Genomic DNA, 20,262 nt, shown 5'->3' with positions numbered 1-20,262 from the left:
CCAGGACTAATCTCCTTTAGGATGGACTGGTTGGATCTCCTTGAAGTCCAAGGGACTCTCAAGAGTCTTCTCCAACACCACAGTTCAAAAGCATCAATTCTTCATTGCTCAGCTTTCTTCACAGTCCAACTCTCACATCCATACATGAACACTGGAAAAACCATAGCCTTGACCAGATGGACCTTTGTTGGCAAAGTAATGTCTCTGCTTTTTAATATTCTATCTAGGTTGGTCATAACTTTCCTTCCAAGGAGTAAGCATCTTTTAATTTCATGGCTGCAGTCACCATCTGCAGTGATTTTGGAGACCAAAAAAAAGAAGTCTGACACTGTTTCCACTGTCTCCCCATCTATTTGCCATGAGGTGATGGGACCAGATGCCATGATCTTAGTTTTCTGAATGTTAAGCTTTAACCCAACTTTTTCACTCTCCTCTTTCACTTTCATCAAGAGGCTTTTCAGTTCCTCTTCACTCTCTGCCATAAGGGTGGTGTCATCTGCATATCTGAAGTTATTGATATTTCTCCCGGCAGTCTTGATTCCAGCTTGTGCTTCTTCCAGCCCAGCATTTCTCATGATGTACTCTGCATAGAAGTTAAATAAGTAGGGTGACAATATACAGCCTTGATGTACTCCTTTTCCTATTTGGAACCAGTCTGCTGTTCCATGTCCAGTTCTAACTGTTGCTTCCTGATCTGCATATAGGTTTCTCAAGAGGCAGGATAAGTGGTGTGGTATTCCCATCTCTTTCAGAATTTTCCACAGTTTATTGTGATCCACACAGTCAAAGGCTTTGGCATAGTCAATAAAGCAGAGATAGATGTTTTTCTGGAACTCTCTTGCTTTTTTGATGATCCAGCGGATGTTGGCAATTTGATCTCTGGTTCCTCTACCTTTTCTAAAACCACCTTGAACATCTGGAAGTTCGCAGTTCATGATTGCTGAAGCCTGGCTTGGAGAATTTTCAGCATTACTTTACTAGTGTGTGAGATGAATGCAATTGTGCGGTAGTTTGAGCATTCTTTGGCATTGCCTTTCTTTGGGATTGGAATGGAAACTGACCTTTCCAGTCCTGTGGCCACTGCTGAGTTTTCCAAATTTGCTGGCATATTGAGTGCAGCACTTTCACATCATCATCTTTCAGGATTTGAAATAGCTCAACTGGAATTCCATCACCTCCACTAGCTTTGTTTGTAGTGATGCTTCCTAAGGCCCACTTGACTTCACATTCAAGGATGTCTGGCTCTAGGTGAGTGATCACACCATCATGATTATCTGGGTCATGAAGATCTTTTTTGTACAGTTCTTCTGTGTATTCTTGCCACCTCTTCTTAATATCTTCTGCTTCTGTTAGGTCCATACCATTTCTGTCCTTTATTGTGCTCATCTTTGCATGAAATGTTCCCTTGGTATCTCTAATTTTCTTAAAGAGATCGCTAGTCTTTCCCATTCTGTTGTTTTCCTCTATTTCTTTGATCACTGAGGAAGGCTTTCTTATCTCTCCTTGTTATTCTTTGGAACTCTGCATTCAAATGGGAATATCTTTCCTTTTCTCCTTTGCTTTTCGCTTCTCTTCTTTTCACAGCTATTTGTAAGGCTTCCTCAGACAGTCATTTTGCTTTTTTGCATTTCTTTTCCATGGGGATGGTCTTGCTCCCTGTCTCCTGTATAATGTCATGAACCTCTGTCCGTAGTTCATCAGGCACTCTATCAGATCTAGTCCCCTGAATCTATTTGTCACTTCCACTGTATAATCATAAGGGATTTGATTTAGGTCATAACTGAATGGTCTTGTGGTTTTCCCTACTTTCTTCAATTTAAGTCTGAATTTGGCAATAAGGAGTTCATGATCTGAGCCACAGTCAGCTCCCGGTCTTGTTTTTGCTAACTGTATAGAGCTTCTCCATCTTTGGCATGAAAGAATATAATCAATCTGATTTCGGTGTTGACCATCTGGTGATGTCCAGATGGCTCTTCTTAGTACTGGTTAATGAGAAATTCAGTCAGATTTGTGATTCTATGGTATATATTTTGTGTACCAATCTTATGGCTGGCTTCATTTTTTCTGTTATTAGTTTCCTATAACCATTTTCTTCATTTACTCTTCCCTCTGAGGGAAGGGTGGGCAAATAAACAAATATGGAAGAACCACAGAAAGGACTGTAAATCTTTTCTTGACTATGACGTGAAGACTCATTATACCCTAAAGAGAGTATTTTATAATGTCAACTAAGTCTATTTTCATAGGCAATTCTGGCAACTTATAAAATGAAACACAGTAGAAATCCTGCAATTAAACATCAAAAAGGTTTAGAAGACTAAACAGCTATCTGAGATAAAACACTGGTTAGGCTCTGAAATCTATCAGCTATCACAAAATGACAGGAAAATCTATCAGCAAAAAGACAGTAAACAGTCTCCTATTTGATGAAACATACAAGATTAACTACAGAAACATTTTCCTCTAATACCCAGTTAAAGGAGGAATTAAATAATTGAATTTTCCTATCAAGCTTTTATAGTAGATTCCAAAAATGATGCTCAAGTAGTTCCTTGACCTATTCTCTGTCAAACTGAAGAGCACATCATTAAATCACAGTTAAGCATCAGACACCAAACCTACTATCTATGAAAGATATTAATAAGCAAAGACACCTTCAAACTATGAACTCTGATTTACGAATGTTTCCAATGGCTAATGAAAGGCTGCCTCACCTTTACTGATGTGCCACAAGTCTCTTCTGCTTTCATTCTTCATTACACTCAGAATAGCTACTAAGTCTAGGATTCTCTCACCCACTGGCTCTTTTTTACCAACAGGATTTCAACATTTGCCAAAACCCAGTCCCTCTATCCTTCATTTCTTACAACACAACTAATTCCCTCAGAGGCACTCTTCTTCTCAAACACAAAGATGGATCATGGAGAAGCCGATGGGGGATAACTAGAAGAATTTTCCAGGCAGAGAAAGCAACCATTGCAAGGATCCCACAGTAGAAGCAGGTCTGATATATTCAAGGTAGAGAAAAGTAAGGACAGAGGAGAGAGTGGATGAAGTCAGAGAAGCAACACACAGCTGGATCTTATAGGGTCTGGAAGGCCATTGTAAAAAGTTTGGCTTCTATTGTAAGTGAGATGGGGAGCCATTAAAGATTCTGAGCAAGAAGTGACACAAATTGATTTATATTTTTAAATCTCCTGATTGCTATGTTGAGAATACATTATAAGGGGCAAGCGTTACAGCTGTGTGTAGGAGGCAAGGTTAGAAATCTCAGTGATACGGACCAGGGTGGCAGCAGTGGAGGTGGGGAGTAGCAGTTAGATCTGTATCTGTTTTAAAGGTAGTGCTAACAAGATTTCCTGACTGCAAATATCTGAGATGAGAGAAAGAAAGAAAGCATGACTAAGGCTTTTGTCTGATAAATTTGTATATTGGGACCCACAAAATGGGAGGCCACTCTATTGGCCTAGACCACATCAAAAATCTAAACCTAAATCAGCCTGCACATATGGTAAACATCTCACAGTCAAGAAAACATAATGCCAATCACAATCCTTCAACTCAGCTTTATCTAGCTAAACTTATGTAAAAAAAAATAGCACCAGTTAACCTCAAAATGAAATCCCTGACCTCCTAGTCAATCATGCCTTGTTTCTGTACTACCCCTTCTAACGTTATATAAAACTTGCTACTCCATAAAAATCCTTCAGGAAGAGTACTCCACTGCTTGTTAGGAACTCTACTATTCTAATCCACTGATTATTTTCCTTTGACTGAAGGACATCAAACTCTTTACTAAACTGTTTTAGTTTTGTGGTTTGACATGTCCAAGAAGTATGGCACTGCCATCAACTGAAATGGAAAAGACTGCAGATATAACAGGCTTAAGAAGGAAAGCTCAGGAGTTCAGCTTCAGACAGTTACATTTGACATGTCTATCAAACAGTCTTTTGAAGATGCTGACTAGGCAGCTCAATAAGCAAATCTAGAATTTAAAAGAAAGATCATGTGAAGTAATTAGCCTCCAACTAATAAAAAATAAAAAAATTAAAAAAAAAAAAGAATAAAAGAAAGATCAAACCAGCAAATAAAAATTTGAAAGTCATCAGAGTACATTTAAAAACAGAAGGTTTTTAAAATTTGCTACTGGATGAGACCACAAAGGGAATAAATATAAAGAACCAGGCCTGAGTCCTTATGTACCTAATATTAAGAGTTGGGGAGAAGAGTAAGAGCTAGGAAAGGAAAAAGAAAGCAACAAGAGAGGTGGCAAGTAAATAAAGAGGGTGGTACTCTGTAAACTGACTTTTTGTTGTTCAGTCACTAAGCTGTGTCTGACTGTTTGCGATCCCATGGACTGCAGCATGCCAGGCTTCTCTGTCCTCTACTATCTCCCCGAGTTTGCTCAAATTCATGTCCATTGAGTCAGTGATGCTATATAACCATCTCATCCTCTGCCACCCCCCTCGCCTTTTGCCTTCAATCTTTCCCAGCATCATGGTCTTTTCCAATGAGTTGGCTCTTTGCAGTAGGTGGCCAAAGTACTGGAGCTTGAGCTTCAGCAACAGCCCTTCCAATGAATATTCAGGGCTGGTTTTCTTTAGGATTGACAGTTTTGATCTTGCAGTCCAAGGAACTCTCAAGACTTTTCCAGCACCACAATTTGAAAGATGGGGGAGATGCCAAAGGCCTGACAGGAAAGACATGAAATAGACATCTAGGGAAGTGGAAGAATAAATGACTATGGAAGTGTAGTGTGATTGGGCTCTATTATAGTTTGTGGTTACGAATTTAAAGTGCAAGTAGCAGGTGTAGATCTTTTACTCCTGCAACATTCAACTGCATAGAGGCTGGCACTGAAAGGTGAAGAAACGGATTGAACCAGGGTGTGGTTTTCCCCAGTGAAACGAGAGAGGAGCTAAGGAGTCAAAGTGTATTTCAGGGAGTGATTATAATGACTGAATAAAAAACTTAGACTAGGAAGGTAAGGGGAAGAGAAAGGACAACAAGATGATGAAAGACAGAGACGTGTGTTTCCAACCAGGATGCAATAACAAGTCTGGGATGCCAGACTTCCCCTCCTGCCTAAACGACTGGAAAGCCAAAGGGCAATACAGGACAGTATTTCCTAAAAAGGTACACAAATGGGGCTGAGCCCTACAAATGCCCAAGCATGCTACCTATGAGTAGAGTTTTCAGGACTGAGCATAACCAGAGGGAACCCAAATAGCCTGGCGGTTTCACTAAGATTAGGAGACAGAGTCCAGAAGTTTGGGGAGGCCAAAGTGACGAAAATGTGTGGTACAGAGTATGAGAAAAAAGAACTGAACAGACAGGGGGCTCTGGAGATATGTAGAGGAGTCCCTTCAAGCCTCTGACTATTAAATATTGACCTACACATGTGAGTGAGAAAACTATTGGAGTCGGGGGAAACAACTGTTTGAAAGAAACAGAACAATCGCCAGAGTCCACACAGGCCTAGTAATAGGTCACATTTCCATCAGCCAGAGTGGAAACACTCCTTAACATGTGAGGTATCCAACAGTCTTCAGAAAAGTATTGCATCTATAATGATACCAACGTAGCCCTACCTTCAGTGTTGTTCAGACCCACTCTAATAAAACTCATCAATAAAAGCAAGCTTCAGAAAGATCAAACTGATTTCAAGTAACTTAACTATGTCACAGCCAAATCTAAAAATATTCAAAGGAAATTTTAAAACTCCAGGTCCTATAACATAAAACTCACAATGTCTGGAATCCAATCAAAAATAATTAAGCAGGTCAATGTTATGTAGCAGCCTGGATGGGAGGGGAGTATGGGGGGGGAATGGATACATGTACACATATGTCTGAGTCCCTTTGCTGCTGTAACTGTCACAACATCGTTAACTGGCTATGGACGGACTGTAGCCCTCCAGGCTCCTCTGTCCATGGAACTGTCCAGGCAAGAATACTGGAGTGGGTTGCCATTTCCTCCTCCAGGGGATCTTCCCAACTCGGGAACTGAACATGCATCTCCTGTTTCTCCTGCACTGGCAGGCGATTCTTTACCACTGAGCCACCTACTCTGATATAAAAAAAAAGTTTAAAAAAAACTATCAAGCAGACAAAGAAGCAGGGAAATAGAAACCCATGATCAGGAGAAAAACCAAACCACAGAACCTGATCCTGAAATGGCGTGGATGACAGTTTTAGTAGACAGTGATGCTAAACCAGCTATTATACATGTACTCAACACATTTACAATAAGATAGTAGAAAGCATGAACATCACAGAAACAAAAGATGTATTCAAAAAAGTATCAGGGAGGATAAATTAGGAATCTGGGATTAACATATACACACTTACTATAAATAAAACAGATACCAACAAGGACCTACTTTATAGTACAAGAAATTATACTGAATATTTTGTAACCTATAAGGGAAAAGAATCTGAAAAAGAATATATATGTGTGTGTGTGTGTGTGTGCGTGTGTGTGTAACTGAATCACCTGTAACTAAAGCAACACGGTAAATCAACTATACTTCAATAAATAAATAAAATTAAAAATGAAAAGAGTATCAGTGAGCTGTGAGACAACCTCAAATGACCTCACCTACATATAACCGGAATCTTGGGGTACAGAGAATATTCGAAGAAATAAAGGGCAAAATGTTTCCTAATTTGGTGAAAACTATAAACCCACAGACTTAAGACATTAAACGATAAGGCAGAATCAGTGAGTTGGAGACTGTAGTAGAGTTGAATTATCAGAACAGGGGCACTAGACTGAGTTAGAAAAACAGTATGGTGCTTGAAACTGGAATGAAAAAAATTTCCCTGGTGGTCCAGTAGCCAAGACCCCATACTCCCAGTTGCAGGGGCCCGGGCTTGATCCCTGCTCAGGGATCTAGATCCCGCATGCCACAACTAAGACTTCACACAACCAAATAAATAAAACAACGAATATAAGGCATGTGGCTATACAAGCCAATAAATCTTGTATTTGTGATAAATGTGGTACAAACGAGCATTTCCTTTTACCTTCAAATAGTTTCCTTTACATTTCCACGGGTAGCTCAAACATTTAGTTCAGTTCAGTCGCTCAGTTGTGTCTGACTCGTTGCGACCCCATGAACCACAGTATGCCAGGCCTCCCTATCCATCACCAACTCCCGGAATTTGCCCAAACTCATGTCCATTGAGTCAGTGATGCCATCTAACCACTCATCCTCTGTCGTCCCCTTCTCTTCCTGCCTTCAATCTTTCCCAAATCAGGGTCTTTTCAAATGAGTCAGTTCTTCCCATCAGGTCAAAATACTGGAGTTTCAGCTTCAACATCAGTCCTTCCAATGAATATTCAGGACTGATTTTCTTTAGGATGGACTGGTTGGATCTCTTTGCAGTCCAAGGGACTCTCAAGAGTCTTCTCCAACACCACAGTTCAAAAGCATCAATTCTTCTGCACTCAGCTTTCTTTATAGTCCAACTCTCACATCCATACATGACTACTGGAAAAACCATAGTCTTGACTAGACAGACCTTGTTGACAAAAGTAATGTCTCTGCTTTTTAATATGCTGTCTAGGTTGGTCATAACTTTCCGTCCAAGAAGTAAGCACCTTTTAATTTCACGGCTGCAATCACCATCTGCACTGATTAAGGAGCCCAAAAAGATAAAGTCAGCCACTGTTTCCCCATCTATCTAAGATCTGTGGGAAAAAATATGAGTTCAGCCATTTTTACCCTCTATCATTTAACTTCAATATAGATCACTCCCATCACTGTGATCATTTTACTTTAAATATCTGATTGCTAATCATGTGTTGGATTCTGAATACTTACAAATATTAATTCATTTAATTTTTACAACTACCCTATGTGTTAGGTGACATTTAGAGGTGAGAAAACTATACACTGTAACCTGAGATTGGGTTAGATCACTTCCCTCAGGTTACAAGCACCAAGTGCAGAGCAAGGGGTCAAGTCCAAGCAGTTTAGTTCTGTCACATTCTTAAACACTCCCTGGATCCTTCCTGGAAGAGGACTGGTGGGACTTCTAAACTATGGGCCAGATTCAACCCTTAGCTTCATCTCATCAGGCTTATAAATTGAAGGGGGAAAAAATCTATGATTATAAAAATTCAGTGGCAATTATCTAGAAGTCACAAGGTGAAAGCATCAATACATAAAAGACGTATTTCTCTTTAAACCTGGTGGGGAAGTAGGACACTATTTTCCAAAAAGTTAATTTTTTTCCACTGAAATGAAAAATTTCACATTATGCTTCCCTTTAAAACTTTTACATTTCTTTTGACCCATAAATGGGGAGCCAAAAAAAAAAGAAAAAAAAGGCTTTTAGGTTTCTTTTAGAGGTAAAAAAAAATTTTTACACAAATTCTGATGCTACCTGTATTTTTAAAAACCCAAACAACTAATTTTAAGGAGGAAAAGATAACTACTAATGAAAGAGTTTGAACTTATTGGGGTTCTTTATCATTTATTATTACACTTAATTCATTCAACAAACATCTGAGTGCCTACTGTACATGAAGAATTATGCTAGTCACTGGGACACATAAATGAAAGGTTCTCAAGTGATTCACTTTCTAGTACAGTGTCTCTGACTTTAATGAATGGCTGGTGGGATCACTCATCACCGAAGAAATGGCAGGAGAATAACGCATTTGAGTTGGAAGGTTTGTTAAGTGGCAATGCATTCTGGATGTTGTCCAATAAAAGCAAATACTGAAGTTATAACTCTTCATATTCTTTTTTCCTGTGTTCTGCCTTCTTTATTTTACATAAGATAAAAGCTTATCTACTACTGAACTGCTTTTTACTTAAGATCTCTCCCTGAGGGCTGAGGGGGGAAAAAAATCAGTGTAAAGTTTCTCACAAACAATTAGAAGACAGAGAATAAAAACACTAAAACAAAGATGAAAAGAAAAACAGGTGAGCAAAGGTTCAGTTCCCTTTCCCAGCTCTAATCAGTACACAGAATCAGGATCTCTTAACACAGCATGTTGGCTGTCCAGACTCAAACTAAATACATTCAGCTTTACCTGAAAAACACTGCCTAGTAGAATAATCAGTTCTAAAACAGACTGACGATGAAGTTCCACAATCTCATATTTATAGCCCTGTTGGTTGTTTCAAACAAACAAGCATTAGAAAATAAATTACAGAAAAAATAAACTTTTGTAATGCCCTGGAGTGGGTGGAGGTGTTACAGGTCAGAAATGAAAGATGCTTTATAGATCTGTCTAGAATATATCATCGCTTTAAAACTCTGCACACCTCCTACTGAAATTCACAACTGCTTTTTCAAGCAATGAGTTTAACTACAATACCATGTTATTTAATCTCAACAAAGAGTAGATATGTAACTGCTTATGCACAAATATAAAATTTGTATCATGCTAAGAACCATCACCTCATGGGAAATAGATGGGGAGACAGTGGAAACAGTGTCAGACTTTATTTTTTTGGGCTCCAAAATCGGTGCAGATGGTGACTGCAGTCATGAAATTAAAAGACGCTTACTCCTTGGAAGGAAAGTTATGACCAACCTGGATAGCATATTAAAAAGCAGAGACATTACTTTGCCAACAAAGGTCCATCTGGTCAAGGCTATGGTTTTTCCAGTGGTCATGTATGGATATGAGTTGGACTGTGAAGAAAGCTGAGCACCGGGAGAAGGCGAGGGTGGGATGTTTCGAGAGAACAGCATCGAAACATGTATATTATCTAGGGTGAAAGAGATCACCAGCCCAGGTTGGATGCATGAGACAAGTGCTCAGGCCTGGTGCACTGGGAAGACCCAGAGGGATCAGGTGGAGAGGGAGGCGGGAGGGAGAATCGGGATGGGGAATACATGTAAATCCATGGCTGATTCATGTCAATGTATGACAAAAACCACTACAATATTGTAAAGTAATTAGCCTCCAACTAATAAAAATAAATGGAAAAAAAATAAATAAATATCAAAGATTAAGAATTAAAAAGTGAAAAAAAAAAAGAAAGCTGAGCACCAAAAAATTGATGCTTTTGAACTGTGGGGTTGGAGAAGACTCTTGAAGAGTCCCTTGGACTGCAAGGAGATCCAACCAGTCCATCCTAAAGGAGATCAGTCCTGCATGTTCATTGGAAGGACTGATGCTGAAGCTGAAACTCCAATACTTTGGCCACCTCATGCGAAGAGTTGACTCATTTGAAAAGGCCCTGATGCTGGGAGGGATTGGGGGCAGGAGGAGAAGGGGACGACAGAGGATGAGATGGCTGGATGGCATTACCGACTTGATGGACATGAGTTTGAATAAACTCCGGGAGTTGGTGATGGACAGGGAGGCCTGGCGTGCTGTGATTCATGGGGTCGCAAAGAGTTCGACACGACTGAGCGCCTGAACTGAACTGAAGAAGTAGGAGTGCTTCAGTAAACAAGAAAAACAGAAAACCCCACTGGTTTGCAAAATGTTTTAAAAGTAAGAGTCATTTTTTAAAAAATTTAGTTGGCTATGCCAGGTTTTTAGTTGCGGCACACAGGATCTTCCATCTTTGTTGTGGTGTTCAGGTTCCTTAGTTGTGGCATGCGAAGTCTTAGCTGCAGCATATGGGATTTAGTTCCCTAACCAGGGACTGAATTCAAGCCCCCTGTACTGGGAGCACAGTCTTAATCACTGGATCACCAGCAAAGTCCCAACAGAGTCATTTTTAAATTACTCACTTACTTTCCAATAAAATAATACAAACACTGACCTATCAGTTTGCCCTGAAAATGTACAAAAATTCCTATACAACATATAAAACAAAACATACATACCCCCACCAAATTGTGCAAACAATTTTACAACAGTATTTTATAATGATGTCAAGTGTTGCATATTTAGAAGGAAACAAAGAATGTAATTATTATTGCTATAGGTCTTCTTGCTACATCTTCATGGATGACAAAAATATAAGAAAAGTTAAGGAGAAGCTGTAAGCAAGTCAAGAAATTATAACATTCACACAACTGATAGCAATTATTTTTTGTCACCCGTATTCTTTCACGCCTGTAACATTTTTACCACAATACAAGGAGCTTAGTTGTTTAATATTTTTATTTGTTCCCTCTGTGAAGTTCCTAGTTTAGAATTCCTTGGTGGTCCAGTGGTTAGGACTCGCTGCTTCCACTGTAAAAGGCAATGGATTCGATCCCAGGTCAGGGAACTAAGATCCTGCATGCCACGCAGTGTGGCAAAAAAACAAGTTCCTAGTTTATTGAATGTGGATTATATCCAATGATGGCATTCTAATAACTTTCAAAAGGAAACAAATCTGTATATTTTAGGGCTTTTATGTAAATTATGAGGCTAGCTATTTGAATGTGTGAGTTCCCATAACGTCTATAAGCCACTATTGCTCTCAGTTATGTGATTTGAAACCACATTTGCAATCCCCATTAACCAAAAGAACCACAAAACTACAGTACATATTTGCATACTGGCAATTCTCACTATGTTCCAGCCACACCACCCTTTTAAAGGCGTTATTCAAATATGCCAAGCTCACCACCGCACCTCAGACCTTTCCTAGAAAGCAGATCATTCAGGTTTCAAGGTCAGTGTCACCTCAGAGAGGCCTTCTCAAGCCAACCTAAGGAAAATGCCCTTCCCTTTTCCTTTCTGCAAATCCAGAGCCAAGATCTAAAGGCAGTGAAACAGCTACTTTGATTGGCTATGAGAATGAAATTTTAATTCAGACTAAACAGTACTTTTTTTTTTGGTCACAATACTCGTCTTATGGGATCTTAGTTCTCTGACCAGGTGTCAAACCCAGGGTCCCCTCCCAGTGGAAGCACAGGGTTCTAACCACTGGACCACCAGGGAATTCCCTAAACAGTACTTGGGGAAAAAAAACCCAGAAAGCTCTGGGATCTGGCTGAAATGTCATCAAATAGCAGGGAAGGACAATTCAATATTATGTAACTGAAAGCTATATTTATGGGAAAAACGACTTTCTGTTGTAAATAAGGAAGCAAAATAGTGGCACCATCTTCTGAGCACTCTTGATTACACTGTTTTTATCACAGACCTCATTACTATAGAAACTACCCAATATGTTACTTATTCCTTTAGTGTCAGTATTTACACATTAGAAATATAAGCTCCAAAGAACTAGGGACCTTGTCTATCATATTCACTACTGTATTACTGACACTTAAAATAAATTCCAACAGAGAGGGGATACTAATGTATTTGTGGAATGAACAAGCCCAGTTATACAGATCAAATATCCTTGATATTACCTTTATGTACTCCAAGTATAATGATCTATATTTTAACCTGAGCTGTAACTTGTTTCTTTACAGAGCCTATTAGGCACCAGTCACAACCGCAACTGGGCATTGCTTTTGCTTTGGCTCTGTCCTTTCATTCTTTCTGGAATTATTTCTCCACTCTTCTCCAGTAGCATATTGGGCACCTATTGACCTGGGGAGTTCATTTTTCAGTGTTATATCTTTTTGCCTTTTCATACCGTTCATGGGGTTTTCAAGGCAAGAGTACTGAAGTGGTTTGCCATTCCCTTCTCCAGTGGACAACGTTTTGTCAGAACTCTGACTACGCCAAAACCTTTGTGTAGAACACACAAACTGTGGAAAATTCTTAAAGAGATGGGAATACCAGACCACCTTACCCACCTCCTGAGAAATCTGTATGCAGGTCAAGAAGCAACAGTTAGAACCAGACAGGGAACAATGGATTGGTTCCAAGCTGCGAACGGAATTTGGACAAGGAATACACAACAAAGCTGTATATCATCGCTCTGCTTATTTAATTTATATGCAGAGTACATCATGAGAAATGCCAGCCTGGATGAAGCACAAGCTGGAATCAAGATTGCTGGGAGAAATATAAATAACCTCAGATATGCAGATGACACCACCCTTATGGAAGAAAGTGAAGAGTAGATAAAGAGCCTCTTGATGAAAGTGAAAGAGAAGAGTGAAAAAAGCTGGCTTAAAACTCAACATTCAGAAAACTAAGATCATGGCATCCAGTCCCATCACTTCATGGCAAATAGATGGGGAAATGATTGAAACAGGGACAGATTTTATCTTCTTGGGCTCCAAAATCACTGCAGATGGTGACTGCAGCCATGAAATTAAAAGATGCTTGCTCCTTGGAAGAAAAGTTATGACCAAACTAGACGCATATTAAAAAGCAGAGACAGAACTGATTCATTGGAAAAGACCCTGATGCTGGGAAAAACTGAAGACAGGAGGAGAAGGGGACGACAGAGGATGAGATGGTTTGAATGTCACCACTAACTCAATGGACATGAGTCTGAGCAAACTCCCAGAGGTGGGGATGGACAAGGAAGCCTGGAGTGCTACAGGCTACGGGGTCGCAAAGAGTCAGACAAGAACTGAAGTGAACAGAACTGATTAGGCACCAACTTACTGTATACACTACACCAAGGCAGGAGCCGTGACTTTCTATAATATAACTAGGTTCACCAGGACCCTTGCGAAATACCTAATAAGAAACACCTGTCTTTGTCTCTCTTTTCCATTTTTCTCTGTCCACCAGCTGGATGCCTGGTGTCCTCTTGAAATCTCATTGCAATGTAAAATTCCTCTCTTCTAATCCATTGATAAATGATGGATCTCTCACAGTTTATCTTAAACTGTCATTTCCCGTGAGTAGCTTTAAGTAATATATCACCTCCAGATTACGGTAACTGCTCACTCACTTATTTTCACAAAACATGATAGATTTTCACACTTATATTTATCAGTTTTATAGTAAGTATCACATATAATAAGTATATGATTTAGTCCTCTATTCCCACTCCCACCCCTACCCATGGCCAATATATGCACCCTTGAACTGGTTTTCTCCCTCAGCTGTGAGTGTCAAATGTAACCAGGTCTCTAGGTCAGGCCACTGGAGTGAAGGACGTGGCCCTAAGGATCACATTCCCCTTAGATGCTCATTCAAAAGGGCAATTTCCATCAACCCAATGAAAAGTGAGGTTCTAAATGAGGCTCTCATTTATGTTTAAATAGACATTAAAAAGAATTCCAGTTGTGTATCTTAATCACATTCACTGACATTATTCAAATCTGGGTATCACACTCATATTCTTTGCCAAGCATGTTCTACCAAAGTTTCCCCTAATCATCACCAACAAAAAGTCTACCCTTCTTCAAAATCCAGCTCCAATGCTTTCTAAATAAAACTTTCCTTGATCATCACACCAGAAGTGATCTCCTCTGTCTATGAGAGACTGATCGAACACATGGTAACACTTCTAAAGTTCTTGCCTTAAAACCTTTAATATCTGGTCAATTCCCTAAGAGCATGGACACTGTTTTCCATTTTCTTTATATCCTGGCACCTTGCACATGAGTCTATAAAATTATTTTAATAAAAATTAATTCTATACACACTTTGAACCACTCTTTTGTATTTCCATTTTCTTTCCTCTCAAAGAGTAAAAAGGTTTCCACTGAAAAAAGTAGTGCTTCACATTTCACTTGTAAGCTTGGACTGTCCTGTGGGTTGGTTTTACACTTCTACTCCCTTCTCTCCCCCTCTCTCCAGATCTAATTAGAAGGAAATAAAGTCAGAAATTCCTCCCTTTAACCAACCAACGCTCATTTACTGAGCATCTACAATGCATGGATACTGCACTGGACTTCTCTTTTCAGTCAACTGTAACTCATTTATGGAGCACCTTCCATGATTAAGTTGGCTTAGAGCTTAACATTCAGAAAACTAAGATCATGGCATCCGGTCCCATCACTTCATGGCAAATAGATGAGGAAACAGTGGAAATAGTGGCAAACTTTATTTTTCTGGGCTCCAAAATCACTGCAGATGGTGACTACAGCCATGAAATAAAAAAGAAGCTTATTCCTTGGAAGGAAAGTTATGACCAACCTAGACAGCATGTTAAAAAACAGAGACATTACTTTGCCAACAAAGGTCTGTCTAGTCAAGACTGGTTTTTCCAGCAGTCGTATATGTATGTGAGAGTTGGACTATAAGGAAAGCTGAGCGCCGAAGAATTGATGTTTTTGAACTATGGTGTTGGAGAAGACTCTTCAGAGTCCCTTGGACTGCAAGGAGATCCAACTAGTCCATCCTAAAGGAAATCAGTCCTGACTATTCATTGGAAGGACTGATGCTGAAGCTGAAACTCCAATACTTTGGCCACCTGATGCAAAGAGCTGACTCATTTGAAAAGACCTTGATGCTGGGAAAGATTGAAGGCAGGAGGAGAAGGGGACAACAGAGGATGAGATGGTTGGATGGCATCACCGACTCAATGGACATGAGTTTGAGGAAACTCCAGAAATTGGTGATGGACAGGGAGGCCTGGTATGCTGCAGTCCATGGAGTTGCAAAGAGTCAGACACAACTGAGCAACTGAACTGAACCATGAATAATCACCACACTAAATGGTTAAAGCATCAACAAATTATAAAGTCCCTAAACTAGTAGTGCTTACAATCCAGAAAGGGAGTTAAGATATGCAAAGAGATCCTGTAACTAACATAAAAGGCAACATGTAAGTGCTCGAAGATACTGATGCAGTGCTATGCAGAGTAGGCAACAACTAATTCCAAATGAGAGCTCTCAGAAAAAAAGGAGGTATCTGGGCTGAGTCTTGATGACTTAAATAGGATTTTAACAGGTTGTTGGGTGGGGGGTGGCGGTGGGCAGATATTCCTAACACAAGAAACAGCAAACATAAAGAGTCTTGAAGACTGGCACAATAATAAACCAAAAAGTAAGCAGCAAGGAGGGAGGGAAAGAATGTATGTGTATGCACCTGCAAGTGCATGCACATGTGGGAGGAAGGTGGAGAGAGGGGAAGGAGGAGGAGAGAGATATTAGGGAGAAGACCTCACTAGAAAGATCTCAAAGAATTTGAACTATCAAAGGTATATAAGCAAGAAACTGATACAGTCAGCACTGTGTTTTGGTCTAGCTCTCAGATCAGAGTTAAGAGATAAAAATAGTGAAATCATGGGAGTTTTGACTTCGGGGGGGGGGGGGTGGGCCCAGGGAGGAAGGTACAAAAATAGAGAAATGATGAAGATTAAACCCTGAGAAATAATTATATTGGGAAAGGAGAGAAGGGAGGTTGGTGAAAAACACAAGAGAGTCGAGGATAAAGAAGACTAAAACAAAATAACAGGGGACCAGCTGCTAAGTCCTGGTGGGAAAATGAAACCTGAATAAGAACAAGCGGAAGGACGCAATGGAGCAGGTGCCCTGGAAAGAGGAGAACACAGGGGAAACTAGAAAACGCTGTGATACTGACCAAGGAAGGTAAGGGCATTCAAATAGCTAGATAATGTGCTAAGAATTGAACAGGGTTAACAAAAAACATTTGAATGGCTATCTGGAGTAAGATGCATGATGCATGCTCAGTCGCTTCAGTCAGTGTCTGACTCTTTGTGACCCCATGGACTGTAGCCCGCCAGGCTCTTCCATTCATGGGATTGTTCAGGAAAGTATACTGGAATGGGTTGCCATTTCCTCCTCCAGAGGATCTTCCCAACGCAGGGGTTGAACGCAAGGCACTTGTGTCTTCTGCATTGGCAGGCGGATTCTTTACCATTGAGCCACCTGGCAAGCCCACAAGCAACTGGTAATTGCATATGTCAAAATATACAACACATATTGTATACATATACATATAAAATATACAAAATCTTTGTATATCCAAAAGAGTTTTAAAATCCAGCAAAGGTCTACTTGCTTTAGTGAATACATTATTAATACAATCAAATTCCAACATGAAAAAAGTAGGTGGTTTCTATTGCATTAGGTTCTTACTTTTAAGTTTCATAACAAAGTTCTGAATCATGTTATCTTTCATAACAAATAAGCTATCCCTCCAAACTCTTCACCCACAAATTCAATAAACTTAACTTCTTACTGGTACACAGGAAGAGGGCATTATTTTTCAGCAGAACACTAAAGGCCTCCCTTCAGGGTTGATGACATTACTCATCATTCTTCAGATACACCTGCTTACCTGATAGTCAAATTCTAACTGTATTCTCTTCTAGGCCACACTTCTCAATTTTGACCATAAGACATGGTAATTCTGTCAAATGCGCTCTGATGAAATCTAATTGCACCATGTCCAAGGCATCTGTCTAGTGAACCAGCCTATTAAACCTGTCAAAAAAGGAAATGAGGCTAACGTGGCCATTCCCTAGCCAGATCTATCACTATCAAGGTATTACCAGACCTGAATTTATTGATTGATCTACTTATATTTTAATTGAAGTACAGTTTACTTACAATGCTGTGTTAATTTCTGCTGTACAGCAAAGTGACTCAGTTATACATACATACAATCTTTTCAATGTTCTTTTCCACTGTGGTTTAGCACAGCATATTAAATATAGTTCCCTGTGCCATACAGTAAGTAGCACCTTGTTGTTCATCTGTTCTATTTTCTATATATACAGTAGTTTGCATCTGCTCATCCCAAACTCCCAGTCCATCCCTTCCCTTCAACCTCCTCCAGACTTTAATTCAGATGACCCTATGAATTCTGGTAAGGGTCTCCCTGCCATTTCTCCAAGACAAACTTCCTACTTTTTCATTAACTACTTCTAAAGGCATAAATATAAGACAATCCCCGCCCCGTCCCCCCCCCCCCCACACACACACTTCAATGAGGAGAGAAAAAAAGGAAAAAAAGTTTTCTGACCAATGTGAATAAGGAAACTTTTGGTGATACAGATAAAAGAATCAAATGTCTACTTATAATATCCATTTTGTTAGTTGTATTTAAAATCATACTACATAAAACATTGAGAAATTCTTTTTCCCCCTTTTCAAAATTTCACTAAATAATTTTATTGACAATTTTCCAGTGTATCTGTCATCTTTTCATATTCACTAGAGACTGTGACTTTTACCAGTTTTGTCAAACATTATCACTTTTCTTTTATTTGTAAAAGTTATTTGAGTTACAGAAATGCTCAAATTACGATCTTTTTAACCCAAGTCTTAAACACCCATTTCTATCCATTCAGGTATCTTTTTCATTTTATAGGTGGGTGTGTGCTATACATATAGATTCATAATCTCTACAAGGTAACGACTTATGAGTATTGAATGAAGGAGCTTCAGACTTATATCTCCTTCAAACAATGCTTTGTAAGGCTTTGTATGGAGTAGAATAAAGTGACTCACTCTTTTCTGAGACACAAATCTGGGAGGAAAAAAGACTTTGCTTTATATCCACGTTATCAAGTAGTCAAAAACTCACAATTACTTCTTAAACACATTTCAATTAATAACATACACTATTGGTTATGTAAATGCACGGATACACCTAACAGGAGTCTTTGCAAGTTGAAGTTTTTTTCTGAATTAATATATTAGAACTTTGCTATACTGCTATAAAAGAATTACTCAACTTCCATGAACTTGTTTTCTTAGAGAAACATCAGTAGTAACTGTAGTAATTAATGTGTATTGCATACCAGTTACGATCCAGTCGCTGTTTTAAGATTATATATATACCAACTCAATCTTCACAAAGCTCCTATGAAACAAGTGCTATTGATGGTTTCATTATATTGATGAGGAAACTCAGTAACGGAGAGATTTAGAAACTTGCCCAAAGTCATGGAGCAGAAAACCTAAGTAGCAGAAATTCGGTCTAGTTCTGGGTCCCTCCCTCTTTTAAAAAGAAGACGCGGAGTTGCGGGTTGGGGGGGGTGGGGGTAGGTATATGTGTGTGTTAGTTGCTCAGTCGTGTCACTCTGCGACCCCGTGGACTGTAGCCCACCAGGGTCCTCTATCCATGGAATTCTCCAGGCAAGGACACTGGAGTGGGTTGCCATTCCCTTCTCTAAAAGACGACATTCTGCCTCTAAAATTAGTAAAATTAGAGGGACTAATACAGTTAGTATTAGTAGTCTAAAGAAGACAAGAGGTTACAGCTAAGTTTTAACATATTTTCTATTCTCTATCAACACTGTCTGAAGGCTTAATTGACAGGGTTTTTGAGGGAGAAGTAGTTCATCCACTACCCCCATTTCAGTAATACTTTTAAGGTATAAAGTATTGCCTACTACAAACATACCATAGAAGAAACTAGTGCATGTCTTCCTCCTTCTCCTCTAAACTTTGTAACTCATGGTAGAGAATCTGCCTCTCTGGGCCTAGATCCCCCTTGCTATCCCAAATACATAAAACTAATTTTAACGGTTTTCTTTGATAAGGCAACTTTCCTAAGCCCTAAAACAACAGCAGTGCTTCCACTGCCGTCATCTGGTTGTGTGCTGTAATGGGGTTGAGGAACAGTTTCCTAAGTTAAAAAAGGGTAAAAATACGAACTCAAGAAAGGAAGAACAGAAGGGAAGGTGTAGTATGCAGTTAAGGGAGGGAGTGGGGCGGCAGGCGCTGCCGTCTGACATGGAATTCTGCGCAGACAGAAGAGAAACTGAGGTGGGGGTCCGGTCGCCAAAACCTGTTAGCAACATTTTCTGGGATTTTCTGTCTCTGCGTCTCAAGACTCGCGCTTCAGAAGAATCTGAGACCCTAAGGACACTAACTGACCGATCCGTCAGGACGCGGGACAACCTTTCTTCTGGGGTCCCGGATCAGCGCTGGCCCTTTGAGACCACTGTCCGCCGTCAGCCCTCGGCCGGGCCTTTCACACACCGGGCAACCGGCAGGAGGGACAACCAGGGCCTCTCGACCCCAAGGCCGGAGAACCGCATTCCGCTCCTCGGCGGCTGCCTCCCCGGCTTCTCTTTCGGTAGACAACCCCTGAACACACCCCCATTTCGCCGCTAAACCAGAACCGAGCCATTCCCCAAGAGCTGAACCCACCGCTCGCGGAGTAGAAGTCCAAGCCGGACCAAGGGTCTTACCTTTAACAGATTAGACGTCGCCATGTTCCTTCAACTTAGACTCTCGCGAGACCGCGCGAGATTTCGTGGCGCTCGGTGCCAGGCCACACTACTGCAGGCCCGAGTTTCCCACCTGGGCCGAGGGGCCCCCGGGCCCGCACTGTGGATGTGGTGGGCGCCGGCGTGCACACAGCGCTGACCTCGTCCCTCACTCCCGGAGCTTCCTTGCTCTTCCCTCCCTACATGGTCACCGGGGCCTCTCCTTACGAGAGAGCTCATGCAAACACTCAGGGAGACGGCAGCGGCGAAAGGTGAGAGGGAACAGGAGCCGACCTGAAATCGGAAGAGGAAGCATCGGCTCCACGAGCCTCCCCACTCCTTCAGATGAGCCCCT

At 40.4% G+C, this 20,262-nt stretch overlaps 1 protein-coding gene across 2 annotated transcripts in view; it reads right to left on the bottom strand.

Annotated features, from left to right (window-relative positions):
- CUL5 (cullin 5) overlaps nucleotides 1-20,021 on the bottom strand; it is a 129,726-nt gene extending 109,705 nt beyond the window's left edge. The window contains exon 1 of one of the 2 annotated variants that reach the window (XM_043481072.1): nucleotides 19,890-20,021. In XM_043481072.1, coding sequence (XP_043337007.1) covers nucleotides 19,890-19,913 — 24 coding nt within the window. In that variant the 5' untranslated portion in view covers nucleotides 19,914-20,021. The remainder of the gene's footprint in view (nucleotides 1-19,889) is intronic. The other variant, XM_043481073.1, reaches the window with a different exon arrangement.
- Nucleotides 20,022-20,262: the final 241 nt, after the last annotated feature.

Source organism: Cervus canadensis, chromosome 11, assembly GCF_019320065.1.
Source record: "Cervus canadensis isolate Bull #8, Minnesota chromosome 11, ASM1932006v1, whole genome shotgun sequence".
In the NCBI taxonomy this organism is placed as follows: Eukaryota; Metazoa; Chordata; class Mammalia; order Artiodactyla; family Cervidae; genus Cervus; species Cervus canadensis.
Note: the sequence above shows the minus strand (reverse complement) of the source record. Positions and strands in the feature narration are given on the sequence as shown.